General features: G+C 39.3%; 2 protein-coding genes across 2 annotated transcripts in view; one reads left to right on the forward strand and one right to left on the reverse strand.

Annotated features, from left to right (window-relative positions):
• The window catches only part of APLF (aprataxin and PNKP like factor), an 82,841-nt gene extending 66,626 nt beyond the window's left edge, over positions 1-16,215 (reverse strand). The window contains exons 1-2 of the mRNA XM_030877425.3: positions 15,909-16,215; positions 1,061-1,132 (exon numbers count right to left, since the gene is read on the reverse strand). Coding sequence (XP_030733285.1) covers positions 1,061-1,132; positions 15,909-16,004 — 168 coding nt within the window. The 5' untranslated portion in view covers positions 16,005-16,215. The remainder of the gene's footprint in view (positions 1-1,060; positions 1,133-15,908) is intronic.
• A 208-nt stretch (positions 16,216-16,423) lies between these two features.
• Positions 16,424-21,893, forward strand: FBXO48 (F-box protein 48). The gene is made up of 4 exons (XM_030877424.3): positions 16,424-16,532; positions 17,256-17,380; positions 18,744-19,085; positions 19,522-21,893. The coding sequence occupies exons 3-4, from the start codon at positions 18,780-18,782 to the stop codon at positions 19,681-19,683; spliced, it is 468 nt and encodes a 155-aa protein (XP_030733284.1). The 5' UTR covers positions 16,424-16,532; positions 17,256-17,380; positions 18,744-18,779; the 3' UTR covers positions 19,684-21,893.
• Positions 21,894-22,131: the final 238 nt, after the last annotated feature.

A 22,131-nucleotide genomic window follows, 5' to 3' on the forward strand; every position in this document is an offset into this window, starting at 1 on the left:
TCCTGACTTGGAAAATGTGATGAAAAAAAAAAAATACTGCAGAGGGTTCAAAGAACCTGAGTTCTAATTTTCATTTAACAACTTACTGACTATGTAGAATTAGACATTCTAAGTTGTCAAAAATAATAGTACCAAGAAAAGGGTAAAAACACTTACCTTTTTCCCATGTGTATAAGGTCACTTAATAAAAGTTCATAAAATTATACTAAACAATATTTAAAAGATAAATATAAACAAAGGTATAATTTAAATAAAATGTTACCATCCCAAATTTTAGTTTTAAAAGTCTATAATCTAATGTGGAATTTTTGCTCTAACTTCTAATTTTGTATCTACCACAGTTTGGTGCTCAAAAGACACGTGTTGACTTATATCAACACAATCTAATTAAAGACCAAGCAAGGTAAAGAATGTTTTCTAAAAGGTGTCTTCTTTGTTTGAACATTGTTAAACACCCATACAGAAATCTGACCCACTTCATAAGGGATAAAGTTTAACCTGAAGAAAGAATTTTCCATTAATAAAATCACCTTTAAGTATATTTATTTTATATTATCGATACTCTTTTAAATAGTCACAGAAGTTCAAAATACACCTGAATACTTTTCATCCAAGTATAGACATGACTCCAATTAAGCATCTCTATTAAGCCAATTTGGAAAATACTCTAGGTACAGAAATCTATTGAAAGAAGTCTATAACACTTAAGTGACTTTGGCTGCTAACCCATCCCCCAAAAGCCAACCATTACACAGTTATGGACTTTCTTACAGAATCTTATTTGTAATACCTATTCATGAACAAAATCATAATGTACACATGAACTGGTAGTCACCTTTCATTAAGATTCTAACTACATAAATGTAGCACTGCCCCATGGGAAAAAAAAGTAGCTTAAACAGTTTAGATCTTTATCTCCCAATTATCTTCTGGCAATAAGAAAAACATATTCTGACATTAATTCCCTATTTTCATAACCTTAAAAATAAGCCCCTCCAATCAGGAGCTGGAAACACGTGAGAGAGAAAATGTTAAAATAAATCATTAATAACATATTTACCGGTTTGATTCGAAGCTGACCACCCACCACTTCAAGAATGGCATGTCTTCTGGACACTCTCTTATCTGTTATCTACAGGAGAAAAAAAATTAAAATTTCAAACACAGCCACCTGCCTAAATAACAACAAACCCCACAGCAACGTTTCTGAAATCAGTAGGCTAGATATGAAATCTATTATTCATTCAACAACTGTATATTGAAATGACTGTCCTCACTGAACAAATAACAAAACAACTCAGAGATTAAGGGACCTTAATCACAGAAAAATAAACAGTGAAGCAGAGACTCAAGGCTGGAAACTAACAGATCCCAAAACCTTTCATGATGGTTTCCATTCAAGACAGACATTTAGTAGGGATTCTTATCAATAAAATTCATAAAATGAGAAAAAAATCTATATAATATGTACTTATCAGGAAGCATTCCAAATACAGATAAGATAAATTATGTTATAATGACAGAAGGTCTCAAAAAGCAGCAGTCTGGTAAATGTAAAACGTAAGACTACAAGCTTTGGTGTCAAGCAGACCCAGGTCAGGCAGACCTGCATTTGAGCTCAGGGCCATTAGCAGTAGTTAAGAGAACAGGAAGGTAGGAGAGGGAGCAGTGAAAACCAAGTATTTACAGTGAAGAAAAAAATTTTAATTATATATTTGCTTCCTGTTTTGAGCCAACACTGTTCTACTTACTCTCACAATCACTTCTGCACACCAAAGTTTAAAAATTGAGAACTTCCCTGGTGGCGCAGTGGATAAGACTCCACACTCCCAATTCAGGGGGCCTGGGTTCGATCCCTGGTCAGGGAACTAGATCCCATATACATGCCGCAACTAAGAGTTCACATGCCACAACTAAGGAGCCCGCCTGCCGCAACTAAGACCTAGTGCGACCAAATAAATAAATATTTAAATAATAATAATAATAAAATAAATTGCAACCTTCACTTCTGCACTTTCTATCTCCCCTCTCCACAATTAAAAAAAAAAACTGCTTGCACTTTCAATGTTGAAATTGCCAATCAAGCCTTCCCTGCATGGCTATTAACAGAACAGTTAAGATTACCTTTGTAATTTGTGACTTTACGTAATGAAAACATTTTAATCACCAATTTTACTTAGCACCATAATTATCCGGCCTACCTCTTCATTACCTTAGTATCTATCACTTCATCTCTGACCTTATCCACATCAGGACCAAAATTATCAGTAAAAGCAGACTGTAGCAAAGCCTAAATTCAAGTAAACCCATTGGTTCTATAAAAACTTGCAAAAATATGAAACTTCCAGGAATCAGTACTCATTATTTTAGCCAACGACTCATTCACACTTAAGGCTGTGACTATATAAAAACAGAAGCATCGCAGTGGAATAAATTCCACATAGTGAATATTCCACACAGCTACAGTTGATTTTTAGAACATTTTCTAAAATAAAATATCTTAAAGGTAGCCTATTTAAAATATACCCACTACTAGCCACAATGGCTATTTCAAACAATTAAATATAAACTAGTAGCCTGTTCAATCAGAAAAGAGAGGACAGAAATTTGGAGGTTCCTATATTCTTCCCATAATGTGCCTTAGTGGGCCCAAAACAGCAGTTATCTAATAATCCACTTTACCATTTGCACAAACTTTATCATTTGCATAGAACTTTCACTTAAATATTGAGCTTCACCCTAATACTGTCACAGCTATTATTCACATTTTACATATTTGGAAGCTGAAAGTCCAGAGAATTTAAGTTGCTTGTGTGGGTCACTCTTCAAGCAGGTAGGACTCCAAATCCATACTTATTAACAAAAATAAATACCTGAGAAAAACAGTCATATATTACTCTATGCCTACATGTAATCATTCAGAAGTAGTTTCAAGAACTGCAAATTATTGTGTGGTGAGGAGTAAGAAGTTTCTATTTATAACTTGGAGAGTAATATCTTACTGTTAACTTCAATAATACAAATTGATTTTTTAACCAACAGAGTAAGAAACTGTCCAATATAAAACCATGACATATAAGGATGGTTCCTGTAATAGTCCAGCTTGGGTTTCCTTCTTTTTCAAACCATATTTTTGCAGGAAGCTATGAGATAAAAGTATAATGTGACCTCTAGTGGACACATGTTTCTACAACAATGTAATTTCATCACAAGCTGTGCATTTCTATAGTACCCACAAAAGTGTTTTAAAGAGTCTTTGAAATTAACATCATTCAGGCATTTAGCTATACCTGTCCCTTTTAAACCACACCTCTAAATAATGAGTAAGTTACAAAATAATAATTTATGCTTTTTCAATGGAAAGTTTAGAGATTTAACAAATTATCATTAAAGCTTATTTGAATTTCAGGATGTGGATGGTGAGAAGCGGGTAAAGTCACAAACAGATCCTAAAGATCTGATGACCTGCTTTATGTAACAGCAATCACTGCTCCTTGTGCAGAGTAAATATTCATACATTCTTATTAACATACTAACTGTAATGGCAATTATTTACCAAGACCAAGACACTGTTCCATATTTATCACATATATCTTTTTTCATCTTCACAAAACCTGTGGAAGATACTACTATCTTTGTTTTTCAGGTGAGAAATGGAAGTGCAGACGAGTTAAGCAACTACTTAAAGTTACACAGCCAATAAGCAGCAGGACCAGGATTTGTGATTCTAAAGACATCTTTGCTCTTGGTACTGTACTGCTTCCCTCATTATCATTATGTAAAATATCATTTTTAGATGATTTAACATCAGCTTGACTGTAAACTAAAACATACTAAACAACTGGAAATAAGGAAGAATGGCTATTTATTAAGCAAATAGACATTCTAAGAAAACTCAAGCCCTAGATAAAGCTCCAAGAGGCCTTCAGGCTTTCACGTGGTCCTGTTTATTCTAAGATCACACCCAAGTCTAATGAGATGAGTTATCTGAATTCCCAGCTGTCTATTCACAGCAGATAATAAAGTGCATAGGGTTTAGTAGTCAGTGCATTAACAATGATGTTGGTCTGCAGGTGGAAAGGAAAAGGCTGTAGAAAAACAAAGAAACATAAAGACTCAAAGAAGTACACTGGCTAGAGACTCCTGGGAGTAGGACGAATGGCATAACATCCTTCTCAAGGTACTAAAGGCTTATCTGAGTTAACTTACTGATTACCAAGAGTCATCAGGTTTAAACAAAAACTTCATTTGAAAGTCAGACATTTCGCATCTTAGAAAACCATAGAAGTCGTTAAAATAGAGGAATTCCAGTGTCCTACCAAATAATTGTAGCCACCTAACTTCTAATCACACCACACATTCTCCAAAAAATCAGAGATCAACAAATACAGCAAATAAAACCACCTATTTTCCACATCTAAAGCACAACTAGGAGACAGGTTACCACTAACTTTAATTTACATGTAAGAGGGGAAAGAAATGCCAAATGCGGATGAAGCTTCAGGATCGATGCTGGAACAGAATTCAAGTGGCAGTTCGGAGGAAGAGAGAAGATGGGAGCGAGAACCACAAAAACATCACCCCTTGAGTGGGAAAGGCTGAAAATGCATCCCACATCCAAGAGTTCAGAGATCCAGCAAAATTGAAAATAATTTGGGCATCAATATGAATAATAACAATAATGGAATATAACACACTCAATACAAAATAAGCCATGAGTTCATACTGAACTCAAGAAAGGGGCTGGGGTCAGGGCTGGGAGAAAAAGCCTTTCTTTATAAAAGAATGACAGCTAACATAGAAGAAATGATGGAATGAGGAAATCACAATTTTGTAACTACTAACATTAACTGACTCAGTAAAGTAACAATGGATGTTAATTTTCAGGTGAAAGCTTGATGGAAAGCAGAATACTCCTGAAGTCTCAAAGCATCTCTCAGATTACTCACAAAAAGAATAGCATCGTCTCTGGAGAAGTCTGATAGACACCACCTTCCGCAAGTGATCACATTTATAACCAACAACAACAGGACAAAGAGAGAGAGACCTGGGCCTCCTGACATGCTGCTCTAAGTTCATATCACCGATGGAATGTTCTTGCCCAAAGTGTTTAACCTGAATCTAATTATGTGGAAACAATCAAACAAATCAAAATTCTGGGCATTCTATGCAACAACTGGCCTGGACTGCTAAAAGCATTAATGCCATGAAAGACAGCTCTCGATTAAAGAAGATAATATATATTTGATTGGATCCTAAATTTCTTTAATGCTGAAAAGGGCATTATTTGAAAGTTGGGTAAAACTGAATATGGAATATTAAAATTTACTGCACCATTACAAATTTCTCGAGTATACTTTATATAACTTACATATATAATGTATATAGAAATGTCCTTGTTTTTAGGTGATACATGTTGGCATATTTGGGGATGAAGTGCCATGCAATGTACTTTCAAATGAGTTCAGGAGAAAGAGGGAAAAAAATGTGTATATATATATATATATATATATTTATACATATGAGAGATAAAGAAAAAGTAAATGGGACAAAATGTTAACCATTAACTAACCTAAGTTAAGGATACATAGGTGTTAGTTGTACTAGTCTTTCAACTTTTCTGCAGGTCTGCAATCTTTCGAAATGAAAAGTTGAGGCAAAAATAGTTAAAATTTCAAAAATGTTGGTACATTTTTGGTTGGTACTAAAAGGGTTATCATCAGGTAATGGAAAATGTAGTGTACACAACTGCTAAATAACATAACTGAAGTGTGATTTAATTTACACCTGTTCCAGTGAAATTAATAACCCTCTATTTTCTACATGCTCTTTCTATTTTCTACATTTCTATATGCTGTTTTAAAATATTCCTTTGATTTAGGCTAAGCACCACAAACTGGTAGCCAACACACCACAAATCACTCAGTATCTTTTTTAATTTTTACTTTGAAGAGTGTATGTACCCTCCACTTCCCCAGAGTGCCCAGCACTCCCTATAATCTTGCACTTAGCCGGCTTCACTCTTTATTGCATATCTGGCCTCTGCAGGCACGTGAATTTGTAAGTCATGATTTAAACTACACCTATACTTTTTAGATGCTAATTCTTCACACATGACACTGTGTACCAGATGCTACTAGTTGCTTAATCAATATCTATTCATTTCTTCTTTCATACTACTATTACTTCAATTTTGTTTAGCGTAACAATGTACCCAGTTAAAAACATCCAAATGCCCAGAATTCCTCATAGCTATGGATGGCCGAGACACACTTCTAGCCAAGCACATAAGGAAGAGTGTGTACTAACCATGTTTTATAGTTTCTGTATCTGATGCTTTGATAGCTAAGACTTTGCTGACTAGGGAAAGGCTACCCCTCCCAGGGTTACTGATTCTAAGAAACAGTAAATGACTCACCCGCAAGTGCACCTTTCATATGCAAACAAACCCATCCAAAGCCACACCCCCAATGATGGCTTTACCTAGTTCTTACACTGCCCTAACCACCCTAGGACTAGGCATCAACTAGGGGTGGGCCCTAAAGCCCAGAGCCCCATAAGATTACTCAAACTAGATCATCCTCTGTTTACACTGCCTTGCCCATTCACTCCAAAGAGAACCACAATAAAGGCTTTCCTGCAGTTCCCCTAGCTCTCTCTACCTTCCACCAACCTTGTGTGGCCCTGTGTGGCATGGTGTGTCCTTACTTCTCTCCGGAGCTATGAGTAATTAGTTTTACAATAATAATCATCTCCTGGTCCGTTGGCCTCACCATACCTAACAAAACAATAAGACTACATTTCACAATATAGTGGAGCTTCTGGGAAGATTAGTGTCTTCCTGATAAAAAGGAACAGGCTCAACTGGCCTGCACCTTTTTCCCTCTGCCTTTCTCTTTTTCTTCCAGCTTATGTGTAACACCTCAAGGTACAGCAGCCATCTTATGAGTACAGATGCGAAAGCCATACGCAAAGGATGACCAAGGAGAAGCACAGAAAAGCCTGTTCCTTGAGCAGCTGCACCAGCCCTGCACCGACTGCCCAAGATTCTGTTACAGAAGAAAAATTAATTTGATTAAGCTGCCATTTGTCACATTTCTGTTACTTGCAGCCGAAGCAATTACGATTAACACACACTACTCTAACAACTGTTATTATTGATACTGGACACTAACAGCAAATTCGTTTATGCTCAGCCAGTGAGAGAAGGAGTATTAGAAAACAGAGAAGCTAACTAAATTAAGCATTCAAATACAAGAACATTTAATATTAAAAGAACTGCACAGCATACAGCAGGAGCTTAGAAAAGAAATTCTGAAGGATACACAGACTGAAGAATTACACTGAAATCACTCCTATTTCTTGTTAGCAACAGCTAAAATGACAGTAATTTTTCTTCAGACACTATAGAAAAAACCCTTTTTACTTGAATTCTTCAGACTGTGTCTTGAAAGGGGACAGGGATCTCTGTTTTTTTTGTGTGTGTGGTACGCGGGCCTCTCACTGCTGTGGCCTCTCCCATTGCAGAGCACAGGCTCCGGACGCGCAGGCCCAGCGGCCATGGCTCACTGGCCCAGCCGCTCCACGGCACGTGGGATCTTCCCGGACCAGGGCACGAACCCGTGTCCCCTGCATCAGCAGGCGGACTCTCAACCACTGCGCCACCAGGGAAGCCCGGGATCTCTGTTTTTATATGACTTTTGTATTAATACAATGCGGATCCCTTATCTTTGACTTTCTGGGTTTGAATTGGATATTTCATGTATTATGACACATGTACAAGTTTTCTCCATTTTTAAGACATGGAGTTTGTGGTAAAAGAAAACACATGAAAATATAAAAGAACTGTTTGTGATTTGTTTGCCAAATATTTATTTTTGGCATTTACTGAAGTCAGACAAAATGAAGATTTTCTTACACTATCAGCAGAAATGTTTAGATATTTTGAACCAAGGTCTCTGACCTATTTGTTTATTATGTCCAAAATCCTAAAAGTAAAAAACAAACCTGAATAAAGTAAAAGTAGAAAAGCTACTGGACCTTTCATTTCATTTTTGTCCATATATAATATTTACTGAAAAACCAACATCAGTTAATTTTTCTGACAATGTCTTCCTAGAGAAATTTCTGAATATCACAGACAGGAATAATATATCTCATGAATTCAGTGTTCCCATTTAGCCTGGTTCCTATAAATGGAAAAACAGAGAAGAGGAAAATTTGTTTTTTTCAGAATAAGCTACATAACAAACCACAGGCTAAGATAATAACAATTTTCTTGTACAATACTTTATAATTTACAGTGCTATCATGTAAGATTATCTGGTTTGCTCTATCAACAACAGACAAATTCAAACTTTCATAGAAGAGAAAAACAGAAAATCATCTGCTATGGGATTTAAGCCTGTATTATGAGAAAATGCCTAAACCTAAAGAAGCATGGGATCTATTTTAGGCATAATTTCCATAAAATTCTTTCCCCAAACTTATATTGTGGGGCAAGTAAGCAAAATCTAAAATTAAGACCTGAAAATCACAGCAAGATCTTTTTTGACCCACCTCCTAGAGGAATGGAAATAAAAGCAAAAATAAACAAATGGGACCTAATGAAACTTAAAAGCTTTTGCACAGCAAAGGAAACCATAAACAAGATGAAAAGACAACCCTCAGAATGGGAGAAAATATTTGCAAATGAAGCAACTGACAAAGGATTAATCTCCAAAACATACAAGCAACTCAACTCAGCTCAATATCAAAAAAACAAACAATCCAATCCAAAAATGGGCAGAAGACCTAAACAGACATTTCTTCAAAGAAAATATACAGATTGCCAACAAACACATGAAAGAATGCTCAACATCATTAATCATTAGAGAAATGCAAATCAAAACTACAATGAAATATCATCTCACACCAGTCAGAATGGCCATCATCAAAAAATCTACAAACAATAAATGCTGGAGAGGGTGTGGAGAAAAGGGAACCCTCTTGCACTGTTGGTGGGAATGTAAATTGATACAGCCACTATGGAGAACAGTATGGAGGTTCCTTAAAAAACTAAAAATAGAACTACCATATGACCCAGCAATCCCACTACTGGGCATATACCCTGAGAAAACCATAATTCAAAACGAGTCATGTACCACAATGTTCATTGCAGCTCTATTTACAATAGCCAGGACATGGAAGCAACCTAAGTGTCCATCAACACATGAATGGATAAAGAAGATGTGGCACATATATACAATGGAATATTACTCAGCCATAAAAAGGAACGAAACTGAGTTATTTGTAGTGAGGTGGATGGACCTAGAGTCTGTCATACAGAGTGAAGTAAGTCAGAAAGAGAAAAACAAATACCATATGCTAACACATATATATGGAATCTAAAAAAAAAAAAAAAAAGAAAGAAAATGGACAGAAGAACCTAGGGGCAAGACGGGAATAAAGATGCAGATCTACTAGAGAATGGACTTGAGGATACGGGGAGGGGGAAAGGTAAGCTGTGACAAAGTGAGAGAGTGGCATGGACATATATACACTACCAAATGTAAAACAGATAGCTAGTGGGAAGCAGCCGCATAGCACAGGGAGATCAGCTTGGTGCTTTGTGACCACCTAGAGGGGTGGGATAGGGAGGATGGGAGAGAGGGAGATGCAAGAGGTAAGAGATATGGGGACATATGTATATGTATAACTGATTCACTCTGTTATAAAGCAGAAACTGACACACCATTGTAAAGCAATTATACTCTAATAAAGATGTTTAAAAAAGTAAAAAATAAAAAGGATAAAAATAAAATTAAGACCTGAATTGAAGAAAGACTGGTTACTGTAAACCAGTTGACAAACCATAAACTTTTCTTACCTAGAGTGATCCCCAGTATTGGGTCCAGCCCACACTCCAGAGGTCAGACATCAACACTAAGGCTGCCATGATATTAGATGATAAGTAGACCTTATTTCTGAACAGAGCAAAAGCTAGTTGACACAAGCTGTTTAATATCATCCCACGTGGAATGTATCAAAGTGCAATTTCTGATACTAAGAAAAGACAAGTTTGAGGAAATGGACTTGATTTTGACCAGAGGCTCTCTAGGCAGACTCCAATTTATGCATGATCTCTCTTTATAAGGTTATTAATATACTGGATGTGGTCTTTGAAACTTGTGAATATACTTTCTCACATGAATAATGATGTAAATAAGAGGTAGGTTATCAGACTACCTCACAAACACCCATGTAATCCACAATACTAATGAAATATGGATCATTTAGACTTTTAAAAGTAAAATCCAATACTTTCCGAGCTCCTACTTCAAGGTTGCCGAATTGTTAGCCAATATGATGAAACTGTGCTGACTCACTGCCACTGAAATTTCAACTCACTCAATCAGTTTGGCTTGCAATTCTGCTTGCACAGTGAATGCTATACAAATGTGAGAACATCATCCTCAACTTTAATATATTATGACAGAGGCAACATAGTGAGTAAAAATATAAGCACAGCTTAGTAAGATAAAACTGGGTCTAAATCCCCACTTGGGACTTTGGTAAATGAAGCTTTCTAAATACATTTAGTTCAGGTCAGCAGACATTTCTTACAGACCTATTCTGTGCCAAGCATTCCACTTAGTGTGTCTAAAAGTGGTTTTCAAACCTGGTTTCTCGTATTCACATTGAGTGGTACCCGGGAGATGACAATTTAAAGAATTAAATTGGAAAATACATATGAAAAGCAATTTACTACACACCTATTAGAATGGCCAAAATCTAAAACACTGACAACACCAAATGCCGACAAGGATGTGGAAGAACAAGAACTCTCATCCACTGACAGTGGGAATGAAAAATGGTACAGCCACTTTGGAAGACAGTTGGCAGTTTCTTACAACACTGAACACACTCTCGCCATACTATCCAGCAATTGTACTCCTTATTATTCACCCAAAAGAACTGAAAACTTATGTTCAAACAAAATCCTGCACATGGATGTTTATAACAGCTTTATTCATAATTGCCAAAATGTGCAAGTAACCTAGATATCCTTCAGTAGACAAATGGATAAACTGTGGAACATCCAGACTGTGGAATATTACTCATCACTAAAAAAACAGGAAAAGACATGGAAGAACCTTAAATACATACTACTGAATGAAAAGAAGCCAATCTGAAAAAAAGTCTACATATACATGCTGTATGATTCCAACTATACGATACTCTGGAAAAGGTAAAACTATGCAGATGGTTAAAAAGTTCAGTAGTTGCTAGGGCTTGCAGGGGAGAGGGAAGATGAACAGACAGAACAGTGAGATTTTTAGGGCAGTACTCTGTAACACTACAATGGTGGATACATGTCATTACACAGTTGTCAAAACCTATAGAATGTACACCAAGAGTGAACCCTAGTGTAAACTGTGGGCTTTGGGTGATAATGACATGCCAATACAGGTTCATCAAATATACCACTGTGGTCGGGGATGTTGATAGGGGAGGTTTTATTTTTAAGAAAAATAAAGAGCCTATTTTTAAAAGAGAAAGAAAACTAGTACATGCTGTAAAAGCAATGTCTGTAAAAGTTAAACAGAATCACTGATGTAATGTGATCATCCCACAAGTCTACTCAACGCTTATCCAATTATCCAATGTGCCTTACCCTTTCCAACTTTAGAGCCTTAAATCATTCATTTAGCCTTAAGGGCCCTTCCCTTCCTATCTACTGTCGACCTATCAAAATTCTAACTGTTCTAACACTCAGCTCAATATGTCAGTGAGTTCACGAAGCCTTCTCTGAGCCCTCATCTTAATTGTGGGTTCATTCCTACACCTCTCTGTATCACGTTACATCCTTCTGTTTGGCTCAAGGTATTGAAACAAAACTTTTAATGTAACCTTTTAAAAATCAGAGGTTGTATCTAAAAATCTAGATTTCTTACTACTTTTGAGAAAAATGATATGACACTTACTAGGTAGGAATGGGGGTGAGTATTACAAACTGCATTACACAGTCCTCTCCTTGTGGCCTCAACACTGAGGCAGTTGTCATTTACGACACCGCTGTCATCTATCAGTGTGTCCCTGTGTTACTATTTCTTACTCTCTCCCACTTCACTCACTGGAGGTGCCTGCCTAGCTCCCCTTTCTAGTTACTTGCTTCTATGTCTCTCATACCTACTAACTATAAGTTTCCTGAGAGCAAGGACTTATTTCTCCTTCATTCCTCCCATCTAACTATAGTATATATTCATTAGCTATTTTCTGAATTTACTAATTAGTCAATAAAATAGAAAAAATGCTAACACAATCCACCATGAATGTTGCTCCTTAAGCTTTAGCAGTTGGTAGCACTGCCTCGTTACTATATTTATATTCACTTTAAAACTCTACGCTCTCCTTTTTACACCTAAGTTGCAAGTAGGCTCTTTATGAGGGTTGGAAGAGTGAGGCTGAGATGCAGAAAAGGAAGAGATCATGTGTTGAAGGCCTACCATACGTCAGGAATTGTACTAGGCTTAATAACTGAGGGCAGGGCAAAGCTAGGAGTGCTTGGCACGTCCCTAGGGACAAACCTTGTCAGACCAGACAGCCGCAGCAGGTGAAGTCTGGCAACAAGTAGGAACAGTGCAGAGTTGCCAGGCCTGGGAGTGCTTACTTTGTATAAACTTTGTGGGACACTTACAACAGTCTTATAAGTGGTGAACTGATGCCTGGTGAAGAGTCTGCACTAGAGCCCAGGACTAACTCCATCCCCACCTGGGGGCCCTTTCTCTTTTTAATTAGAGCAGTAGCTTCAATCACATCTGCCTTTAGGAAATCGCACTAGATACCAGGTGCTGTCCTATTTCCTTGGAAGAAAATAGATCATAAAGGAATGGGTCCTATAATCCCTGCTATCAAAACAGAATAAGGAAACTTTGAAATCAGAAAGAGCAGTTTTCATTTAAGAGCAAAATCGGATTTAATTCAAGAAAAACCATAAAGCAAATAATTGGGCCTAATGGTATTCTGTTGTTTGAGATGCTGTAAAATCTTTTTTTTAACTAATTTTTTTACTTAAGATAGTTGTAGATTCATGGTTAAAAGCTACATTACAGAAAGATCTCTTGTACTGTTTACTGTTTCCCCCAGCAGTAACATCTTGCAAAACTACAGTACAGTATCACAACCAGATATCGATATTGACACAGTCAAGACACAAAACAAATCCCTCATTGTTGTTTTACAGGCATACCCAATTCCCTCCTGCTCCCCTCACCTCTTCGTTAAGCCCTGTGAACCACTAAGCTGGTCCCCATCTTTATAATTTTGTCATTTCAATAACAGTATGTAAATTAAATCATACAATATGTGACCTTTGGAATTGTTTGTTTTCACCTAGGAAAACTCCCTGGAGATTCATCCTGCTGTAAAACCTTTTAAATGGTGATCAGGAAACAGAATTACAACTTAGTTAAATAAAGACCTTGGGTTCCCTGATGACTTACACTAAAGCAAAGGGAACAAGAAAATGAAATTTCACTGTGCTCTGTTGTCTACAAGTGTTCTCTATAAGGGTTTTCCTGCCACTGTAAAGATACGAAGGCATTCCCACGGTCAAATTGTTTTACCACAAAGAATGCTTTACACGTTGGAATTATAAACCTAAAGGTTGTGGCCATGAAGGTTCGTGAAACTTGTCTCCAAAAAACATGGCTAGTTAAGAGAGTTCAAAAATCATCCTGATTATTACTAATCACTTCAGATAGATATGAATTTACAGTAAACTCCCTGAGTTTACTAAGTCTGCTCTCTCACACACTACAAACAAAACAAACCAACCAACTCACTGGAATTGCTGTTGTTTGAAACAGCAGCCCTCAGGTGGAGTTTAAACCACTGCAGAGAAGAAACACCTGTCTGTCAGCTCCAAAATCTTGAGAACCACAAGGTAATTTGTTTTTCAAGGTTTTCCTTCCACACATCTAGTATCGTTCGTAACCACTTCTAATAACCTGCCTTGGCAACTTAAATCTCATCACTGAATGACTATTCAAAAAGGAAAAGCTAAATCCTGACCAGATAATTGACTTTCTATTCCTTACCATTTTTAAAAAGAGAAACCGGGCTTCCCTGGTGGCGCAGTGGTTGAGAGTCCGCCTGCCGACACAGGGAACACGGGTTCGTGCCCCGGTCCGCGGCTGGGCCCGTGAGCCATGGCCGCTGGGCCTACGCGTCCGGACCCTGTGCTCCGCAACGGGAGAGGCCGAAACAGTGAAAGGCCCCGCGTACAGCAAAAAAAAAAAAAAAAAAAAAAAAGAGAGAAACCGAATAGGCTCCTCTCGCATTAGCAAGCCTATAACACAAAGATCAAGCTACAAATAATGAATCGGTCTGTGACCCGATGTCAAGTTTATAAAACAGAGGCCTAAAATTCATCCATCATTTAACCGGATCCTCAGCACTCGGTGTTAGTGATACAGTATGTTAAGGAAATTAAAACTCATTAGTAATCAGACATAACATTTCTAGATGAAGCACATACTCTGTTTCTAACTGAGATAAAGTGAGAGAGAGAGAAAAATAGGGGGAGGGAGGGGAGGAGGGACGAAAAGGGTAAGGAAGGAAGAAAGGAAGGACGGAAAGAAGGGAGGAAGGGAGGGAGGAAACCTCCAGACAGTTCCACCAAACGTTTGTATAGGTTAATAAACTTTGAAGAAAAATAACAAACATTTAAGTAAAAACAAAAAACCCTACAAACAAACCAGCAAGTGAACTTGGAACTTTCTCAAAAATCTTACCACATACACATATATGTACGCACACATACACTCACACCCCTTTAGAACTGACTTCCCCATCACCACCTTGAACCACCACTCCTTTTCCTGCTTGGAGAGGAGTCCTAAGGCTAATACCTATGGTTCTATTTAGACACTGGAGGTTAACCAGGGTAACAGACAACACTCCTTACTCCCTGGTATTGGCTCACTGACACAGGTGTGTCGGGACAGTCCAAGAGAAAACTGGAGGGCAAGGACCCATTCATCCCTGTGTGCCCCGCAGTGCTAGGGTCTGCACGACATGCTGCGCAAAGCAGGCGCTAAACAAGACATGCTGAATGTTGAGAAAACAATATATATGTATTTAGGATGAGATCTACAAAATTCCAGAATGGTACAGGCAAGTTTTCTAACTCCTAAACATCCCAGAGGAAGAATACGTAGCCCAATGGCACTCTGCGTCCAAAAGCTGTGTGTGCCCTTTAAATAACCAATCCATAGCTCAATTTTCTCATCTGAACAATGAAGATAATAAGAGCACCTAATTCATAGGGTTTGGAAAGGATTAAGAAGTTGGTATAGGTAAAGTCCTTAGATCAATGCCTGGAATACTACACACTACAGAAGGGTGAGCCACTGTTGCTGAAAAAGGCTACTACAATAAAAGTAAAGCCGACACAGTACCACCAAAGGAGCCAAAGCTTAAAAGAAATTATTCTAGAAAAGCTAATATCAGAGGTTGGCAAGCCTTTTCTGTAAAGGGCCAGAAACTACTGTAAACACTGTGGCTTACCAAGCCAAGAGGCAATATCCCCAACCCTCAGAGCAATTATTCTCCCTGAAAAGCTTAACATGGATTTTTTGTTTACGTTTTACAGTTTAAAATTTGAGAATCATTCTTAGTATGTGGGTCCAAACAAAAGCAGGCTGGATTTGGAGCCAGAGCCACAGTTTGCCGACCCCCGGGTAAGATTATAATGATGATAACCCAAGTCAAGTTGACTGAAAAACGTGCTGCCCCCAAACTTCTAAAATACACATAGGCCAGGCCGGCGCCGTGGGGAACAGGCGCAGGACCCCGAGTAGGGCCTCAAGAGCCGGCCAGGATCTCGCGGCTCTCCGGGGCCGCCGAGCCTCCGCCACACTTACTCCCAGCAGCGGCCCGCGGCCGACCACCGTCTCCCCCGGCGCCAGGGCCACCCGGGGGCCGCCGTCCTGCGGCTGCAGCTCGAAGACCCGGGACATGGCCGCGAGGATTAGACCCCTTCGCGAGGAGCCGGACCCCGCAGCCGTTTCCGCCTTCCATGGACGGGCGCCGGGCCTACGCAGGCCCCCGGAAAACACAGGGGGAGGTGGAGCAAAGACTGCCCCTGAGTGTGACCAGGCCGCGCGGAGCTGGGGCCCCAGCGCGGGTACGGAGTCCCGCCCCTCCACTCAGACCAATGACTAGCTCAGGGATTTCCCCCTTCACGCCGCCTCCAAACTATTGTTTAAAAGCCCCGGTTAAACCCCCCCAGCCCTTCTCACCGCCCACCTGTCTCGGAGGACACCGGTCCTTGTAGTCCGTGGCGCCTCCACTTCTCCTCGCTTGCCGAGCTGAGACGCCCTGGGAAAACTACCAATCCCAAGAGGCAATGCGCGCTCCTCTCTGCGCCTGTGCGAAATACTAGTCAGCAAGGCGGGGCTAGAGTGGGCTGGACGTGAGGGACTTGAAGGGGCAGGGTTCGAAGTCCGGAACGTTTAAATCGTTGAAGGAGAGGTCACCAAGGCCCGGTAGGTAGGAGGGTCTTCGCTTCCGGCTGACTTTGGGCGGGCGTGCTTGGGGGCGCGGCCCTGGCGCTAGCACAAGCGTCCGCTTAGCCGGCCGGAGCTGCTGTGACATTTGGTGCTGACGGTTGTTATTGTTTACTTGTCAGTGCCCCGTATGGTTTGGACTCCGGCAAATGCAGTCTGGGCGGGACACGCCAGGAGGGTGGCTCAGAAAGGACGTGGGGTCATTCCTTCCGACCTGCGGGGTCCGCAGGGGGTGAGGGCTCCCCGAGAGCCGGGCGTCTGCGCTGCCTTCCGATCCCTCCCTCCGTGTGACACCCGAAAGAGGGGCGATCTGTCACCTAACTAGAGAGGTAATTCAGCAAAGTTTGGTTCAGAAAGAAGAAGGGGCAGAACAGGATAGGTTTCTAGGCATCCAGGCAAAACTGGACTTAAAAGAAGAAGAATGCCTAGTGGGATTTTAGGAACCTCACCAAGGCACCCCCATCTGTTAAATTCAAAAGCTTTCATCTGCCTCCTGTGGTATAACTGTAAAGGCAGGACGCATTTCATCCCCAGTGAGATCTTGGGAGAAGTAACAAATGTGCATTTAAATGCACAGTAACTTTTTCCTAATATGAGATAGAGTAGTTTGGCTTTGGTTTGTATTAATGGGGCAGGAGGGTGGGGTGACAAAAACTTGACTCATGAACTTGTTTTTACCAGTTTGCTTTCTTACTTACCCAGACTCTCAAGAGGAAGTCCTCTGCTGAACTCAGACATTAAAATCCTAACCACCAGAGCTAATGTGGATCATAAACCACCAAATGAATGGGAGCGTATGTGGTCTTGGCAAGTACAGAAACATATAGGTGAGTAGCACATCTGGAAAGGGGAATTTGTCATTAGCTGAGCTAGAAGAAGTATTTAGCTGTATCTGAAACCTCTCCTGTGATGCCACCCCTCATTATAAAAGGAAGTGCAAAATGGAATAAACTGATTTTAAGTAAATATGAACTGTCTTTATATGCCAAAATAGCTCCATGCTTCCAACTGATTTCAGAAGCCTGCACCATGCACCTTAGGTAAATCAGCTGAAACTGGACTTTAAATTTTTAGTCACGTGCTATACCTCGATGAGTTATAAACATTGTTTATAGTTGTTAGTCACTGTTGCTTGATGGCCTCAGTGACTGTTATCTTAATTCATAATTGACTATGCATGTAGTGTAGCTTCAAAAAGCCATTTCTGGGGGCTTCCCTGGTGGCGCAGTGGTTGCGAATCTGCCTGCCAATGCAGGGGACATGGGTTCGAGCCCTGGCCTGGGAAGATCCCACATGCCGCGGAGCAACTGGGCCTGTGAGTCACGACTACTGAGCCTGCGCGTCTGGAGCCTGTGCTCCGCAACAAGAGAGGCCATGACAGTGAGAGGCCCACGCACCGCGATGAAGAGTGGCCCCCGCTCGCTGCAACTAGAGAAAGCCCTCGCACAGAAACAAAGACCCAACGCAGCCAAGAATAAATAAATAAAAGCCATTTCTAAAACACTACTCTTATTGAATATTTGAAATTTTGTCAGTATAACCCAGACCTCAACTTCTTGTCTATTCCAGTTAGTATTTGTGTCAAATGTGAGCACCTACCCATTAGATGTAAGTAGATAAACAATTCTTATATAAACTACTAAAAGTTGATCAAGTTTATGATTAAGTCACAAACTGTAGATGAAGAATTTAATGACAAGGCATTGGTTCCCACAGACAAATATTAATGAGTTAAATAGAATCGAATACTTTTCAAAAGTATTTTCAATCAGTACTTGGAATCAAATGTGTTCTCACAATATTCGTTTCTACTGCTAAAAATAAATTATAGTCTGACTGTGAAGAATCACTTCTCTTTTTTAAGATAATGTTCGTTGGGAGTAAAAAAACCCCAAATATTTAGAAACAAACCCATTTACCAAAAATGTCTAAAAAGAAGAAAGGAAGTAACATGTGTTGGGTGCCTCCCACATGCAATTCAGATGTGGGGCTAGATGTTTTACACATTATCCCTGTTTATGCTTGCAAGAACACACCCCAGAGAAGCATCATTGGCCCCATTTTACAGACTGAGAAGCTTAAGTCAAGAAAGTTAAAGTTCATTAAATCACCCCCAGAAAGTATCTGGCTCAGAGTAGGATCTATAGTCTGATCTAAAGGGAGTGAGTCTTTTTAACTTTTGCCTTTTAGCTTACTTATGAGGATAATTCACTAAAACATCAAGCTATGAAGAAAAACTCCAAGAGGAACCACAGTTCAAGGGTTTCTGACCTAGAATTGAACTCTGCGGATGCTGAGAAGGAAAAGAAAGAGCGTCAGAATAACTTTGTTGAACTGCTGCCTCCAGAAGTTACTTTTAAAATTTTCAGTCAGCTGGACATCTGGAGTTTGTGCAGGGCTTCAGTGACGTGCAGGAGCTGGAATCACACAATAAGACACAGCGATGCCTTGTGGAAACCTCATTGCCTGACTGTGAGAGCTGTATGCCAAAGAGAGATAGATGATGATCTAGAGAGTGGTTATCCCTGGAGGGTAAGTTTAACCTATGGAGTCTGCAGTGTTCTTGACAATATGGTGGTCAGTTTGAGCCCAAGCCTACCTTCTGCTTGGAAGAGGGAGGATTTCATATCCAGAAGGACATACAGAGTTTGTTGGCTTTGGGAGTTAAAGTTGAATTTTATCATTCTTTTCCTGCAAACCACGCTATCTCCCATCCATCTTTTTACATTTTGGGGGCATTTACCTCTGTTAACCACAATAGCTACTTCATTTCACTTTACCTTATCCAAAACCCCCGGGAGACTCTGTGAGTCACTCTGTTCTGTACACACACACACACTTATTAGTATATGTGTATATCGATGTAAATAATCTTTTCAGCCCTCTCAATCAGCTTCTCTAGTTTCAAACAAACTCACTCACCAACCACTGACTACCTTCTTTAACAATGGTGGTTTACCTCTTTCAGGTAATACTACTGAGGAATTACCAGAAGAGTAAAGTGAAACATGAATGGCTAAGTGGCAGATATAGCAACATATGTTCTCCTATCAGCCTACCAGAAAAAATCATGTACCCAATGGATGCAGACACATGGGGGGAAATTCTAGAAGCAGAACTGGAAAGATAAGCAGAAGAATCACACACAGATCTCCTAACTTTGAGAGTTTAAAACTAAAGTGACTCTTAGTTTATAAAAGGTATATCTTTAGCCGTCCATTTTTTTGTTTGCCTTTTTACTATTTAACATTTAAAAGAAAACTAAGTAGAACATATTATAAAAATATAGCTTTGATTTTATTTTTCACTTTAGTTAAAAATACGTTTCTGGTTTTATTGTAATGTGGAAAAATCATGAAATGCTATTTATGTAAAAAAACTATACTGATAGAGTGATTTCAAAATGTATTGTTTCATGTATTTGTGTTACTCTGTTGCAGTACTTTAATGATAAGAGAGTTTGATTGGTATTTTCTGCTTAATGATAATTTGAAAATTCAGGAAACCATTTGAAGAAACTGACTTAGAGATTTTTTTTTTTTTTTTTTTGCGGTACGTGGGCCTCTCACTGTTGTGGCCTCTCCCGTTGCGGAGCACAGGCTCCGGACGCACAGGCTCAGCGGCCATGGCTCACGGGCCCAGCCACTCCGCGGCATGTGGGATCTTCCTGGACCGGGGCGCGAACCCGTGTCCTCTGCAAGGGCAGGTGGACTCTCAACCACTGTGCCACCAGGGAAGCCCTAGAGATTTATTAATTAGTAGACATAACTAGACTCATGGGGAGACTCCCTAAATGAAATTAATAGCAATATGTTTAAATGTATAATAAATTTGTATTTCAATAACTTTAAAATTTCCATTTCAGTGGAATCAGATTGAATCGTCTAACACTGAAACCCTTTTGTGTTAAACTTGTGGTTTAATTTAAAATGAATCTGACCAGAGGGCTAAAACTTGTGAGATTAAGATTCCCGTTACTTGCCTACAAACCTAGAATTGCTCTCAGGGACTGAAAATATATGGAAAGTTTTCAGCACACAAAACGGCCATCAGAACCTCCACACTATTTTTCCTGGTGAAACTTACCTTCTTTTTGACAGCCTTATAGCACCATCTAGTGTACTCCTTGTAGATAACCAAGACAAAGGACCGGCTCCTTTCTGTTTTCTGCACACTGAAGAGAAAGAAAAATATCATTTTCGAGAAACCTGTATACTTTGTTGAAGTTTAGAGCTTTATAGGAGTCTTTAACTTTTATTCTCTTTTTCTTAAAAGTAGATGATATAATATTCACTATTCCAGATTCTTCATTCTGAATCTGTGATCAGCACCATAGGTAAAGTGTCTACAAAACCTTTAGTTAGCATGGGATTTTCTTCTTAAATGGTGCTCTATAGCATGAGAAAATGAGTCCAGGAAATCGGTATTCCACGAATAGGCAAATATCAGGAAGGTGCCCCACTCTATACAAATTCCCTTTGTTGGATCAAGTAGATGATGATTGATTGTCTCCTACTGTCTTCTTGGGGTTGGAAGGGGCCTTGAAGATCAGGCAGTCCAGTCCCTAGGACTATTCAGTCATCCCTGCTATAGGAATGTTCTTCTTCTCACCCACCATTACTTCTTTTCTTGGCAAATTCTTTTGTAAAATATGTCATCCCGACCTGGAAACCATCTCAAACTTCTACCATTCTGGATTAAGTGACCCTCTTAAGGTTCCCCTAGTTCTTTGCACATACTGTTCTCAAAGCTGCATACTACATTAAATTGTCTGTTTTATCTGTCTATCTCCCCTTTTAGGCTGTGAGCTTCTTTTTTTTTTTTTTTTTTTTTTTGCGGTACGCGGGCCTCTCACTGTTGTGGCCTCTCCCGTTGTGGAGCACAGGCTCCGGACGCGCAGGCTCAGCAGCCATGGCTCACGGGCCCAGCCGCTCCGTGGCATGTGGGATCTTCCCAGACCGGGGCACGAACCCATGTCCCCTGCATCGGCAGGCGGACTCTCAACCACTGTGCCACCAGGGAAGCCCAAGGCTGTGAGCTTCTTAATAGCAGGGTCCATTTATTTATTTTTGTGTTCCCAAACCTGGAACATAGTTCCATAAAGATTTGTTAAATTATTTCTATATTATTTATTTTAATCCTACCCAGAATGTAAAATAAAAATAATTTAACATATTGTTAGTGGATAAGATTGTATTGAAATGCAATGTACAACCTATAAGATATATGGGATGCTTAATATTAATGCTAATATATGAAGAATTATTCTTGTTTTCTCAAAAGCTGTAAGAGAAAAATAGGAAAAGTTGAAATATTTTTTTAAATTCTTTGAATAAACACTTGCAAATAAACTTCACCCAAAAGTTTCACTTATTTTTAATTATTGGGTCACCCCAATGAGTCTTAAGTATTATTTTGTTATATGAATACTCTTTAGTTTGGTTTTTGTTTTAGTATTATACCACTAAAATAATTCTATGTATAATAAGTTATAAACTATGATCACAGTCTACACTGAAAGGAAAGTTTTGGAACTTAATGACAAATTTACAGAATGGGCTTAGAATGAATTGTACAT

Source organism: Globicephala melas, chromosome 12, assembly GCF_963455315.2.
Source record: "Globicephala melas chromosome 12, mGloMel1.2, whole genome shotgun sequence".
Classification (NCBI taxonomy): domain Eukaryota; kingdom Metazoa; phylum Chordata; class Mammalia; order Artiodactyla; family Delphinidae; genus Globicephala; species Globicephala melas.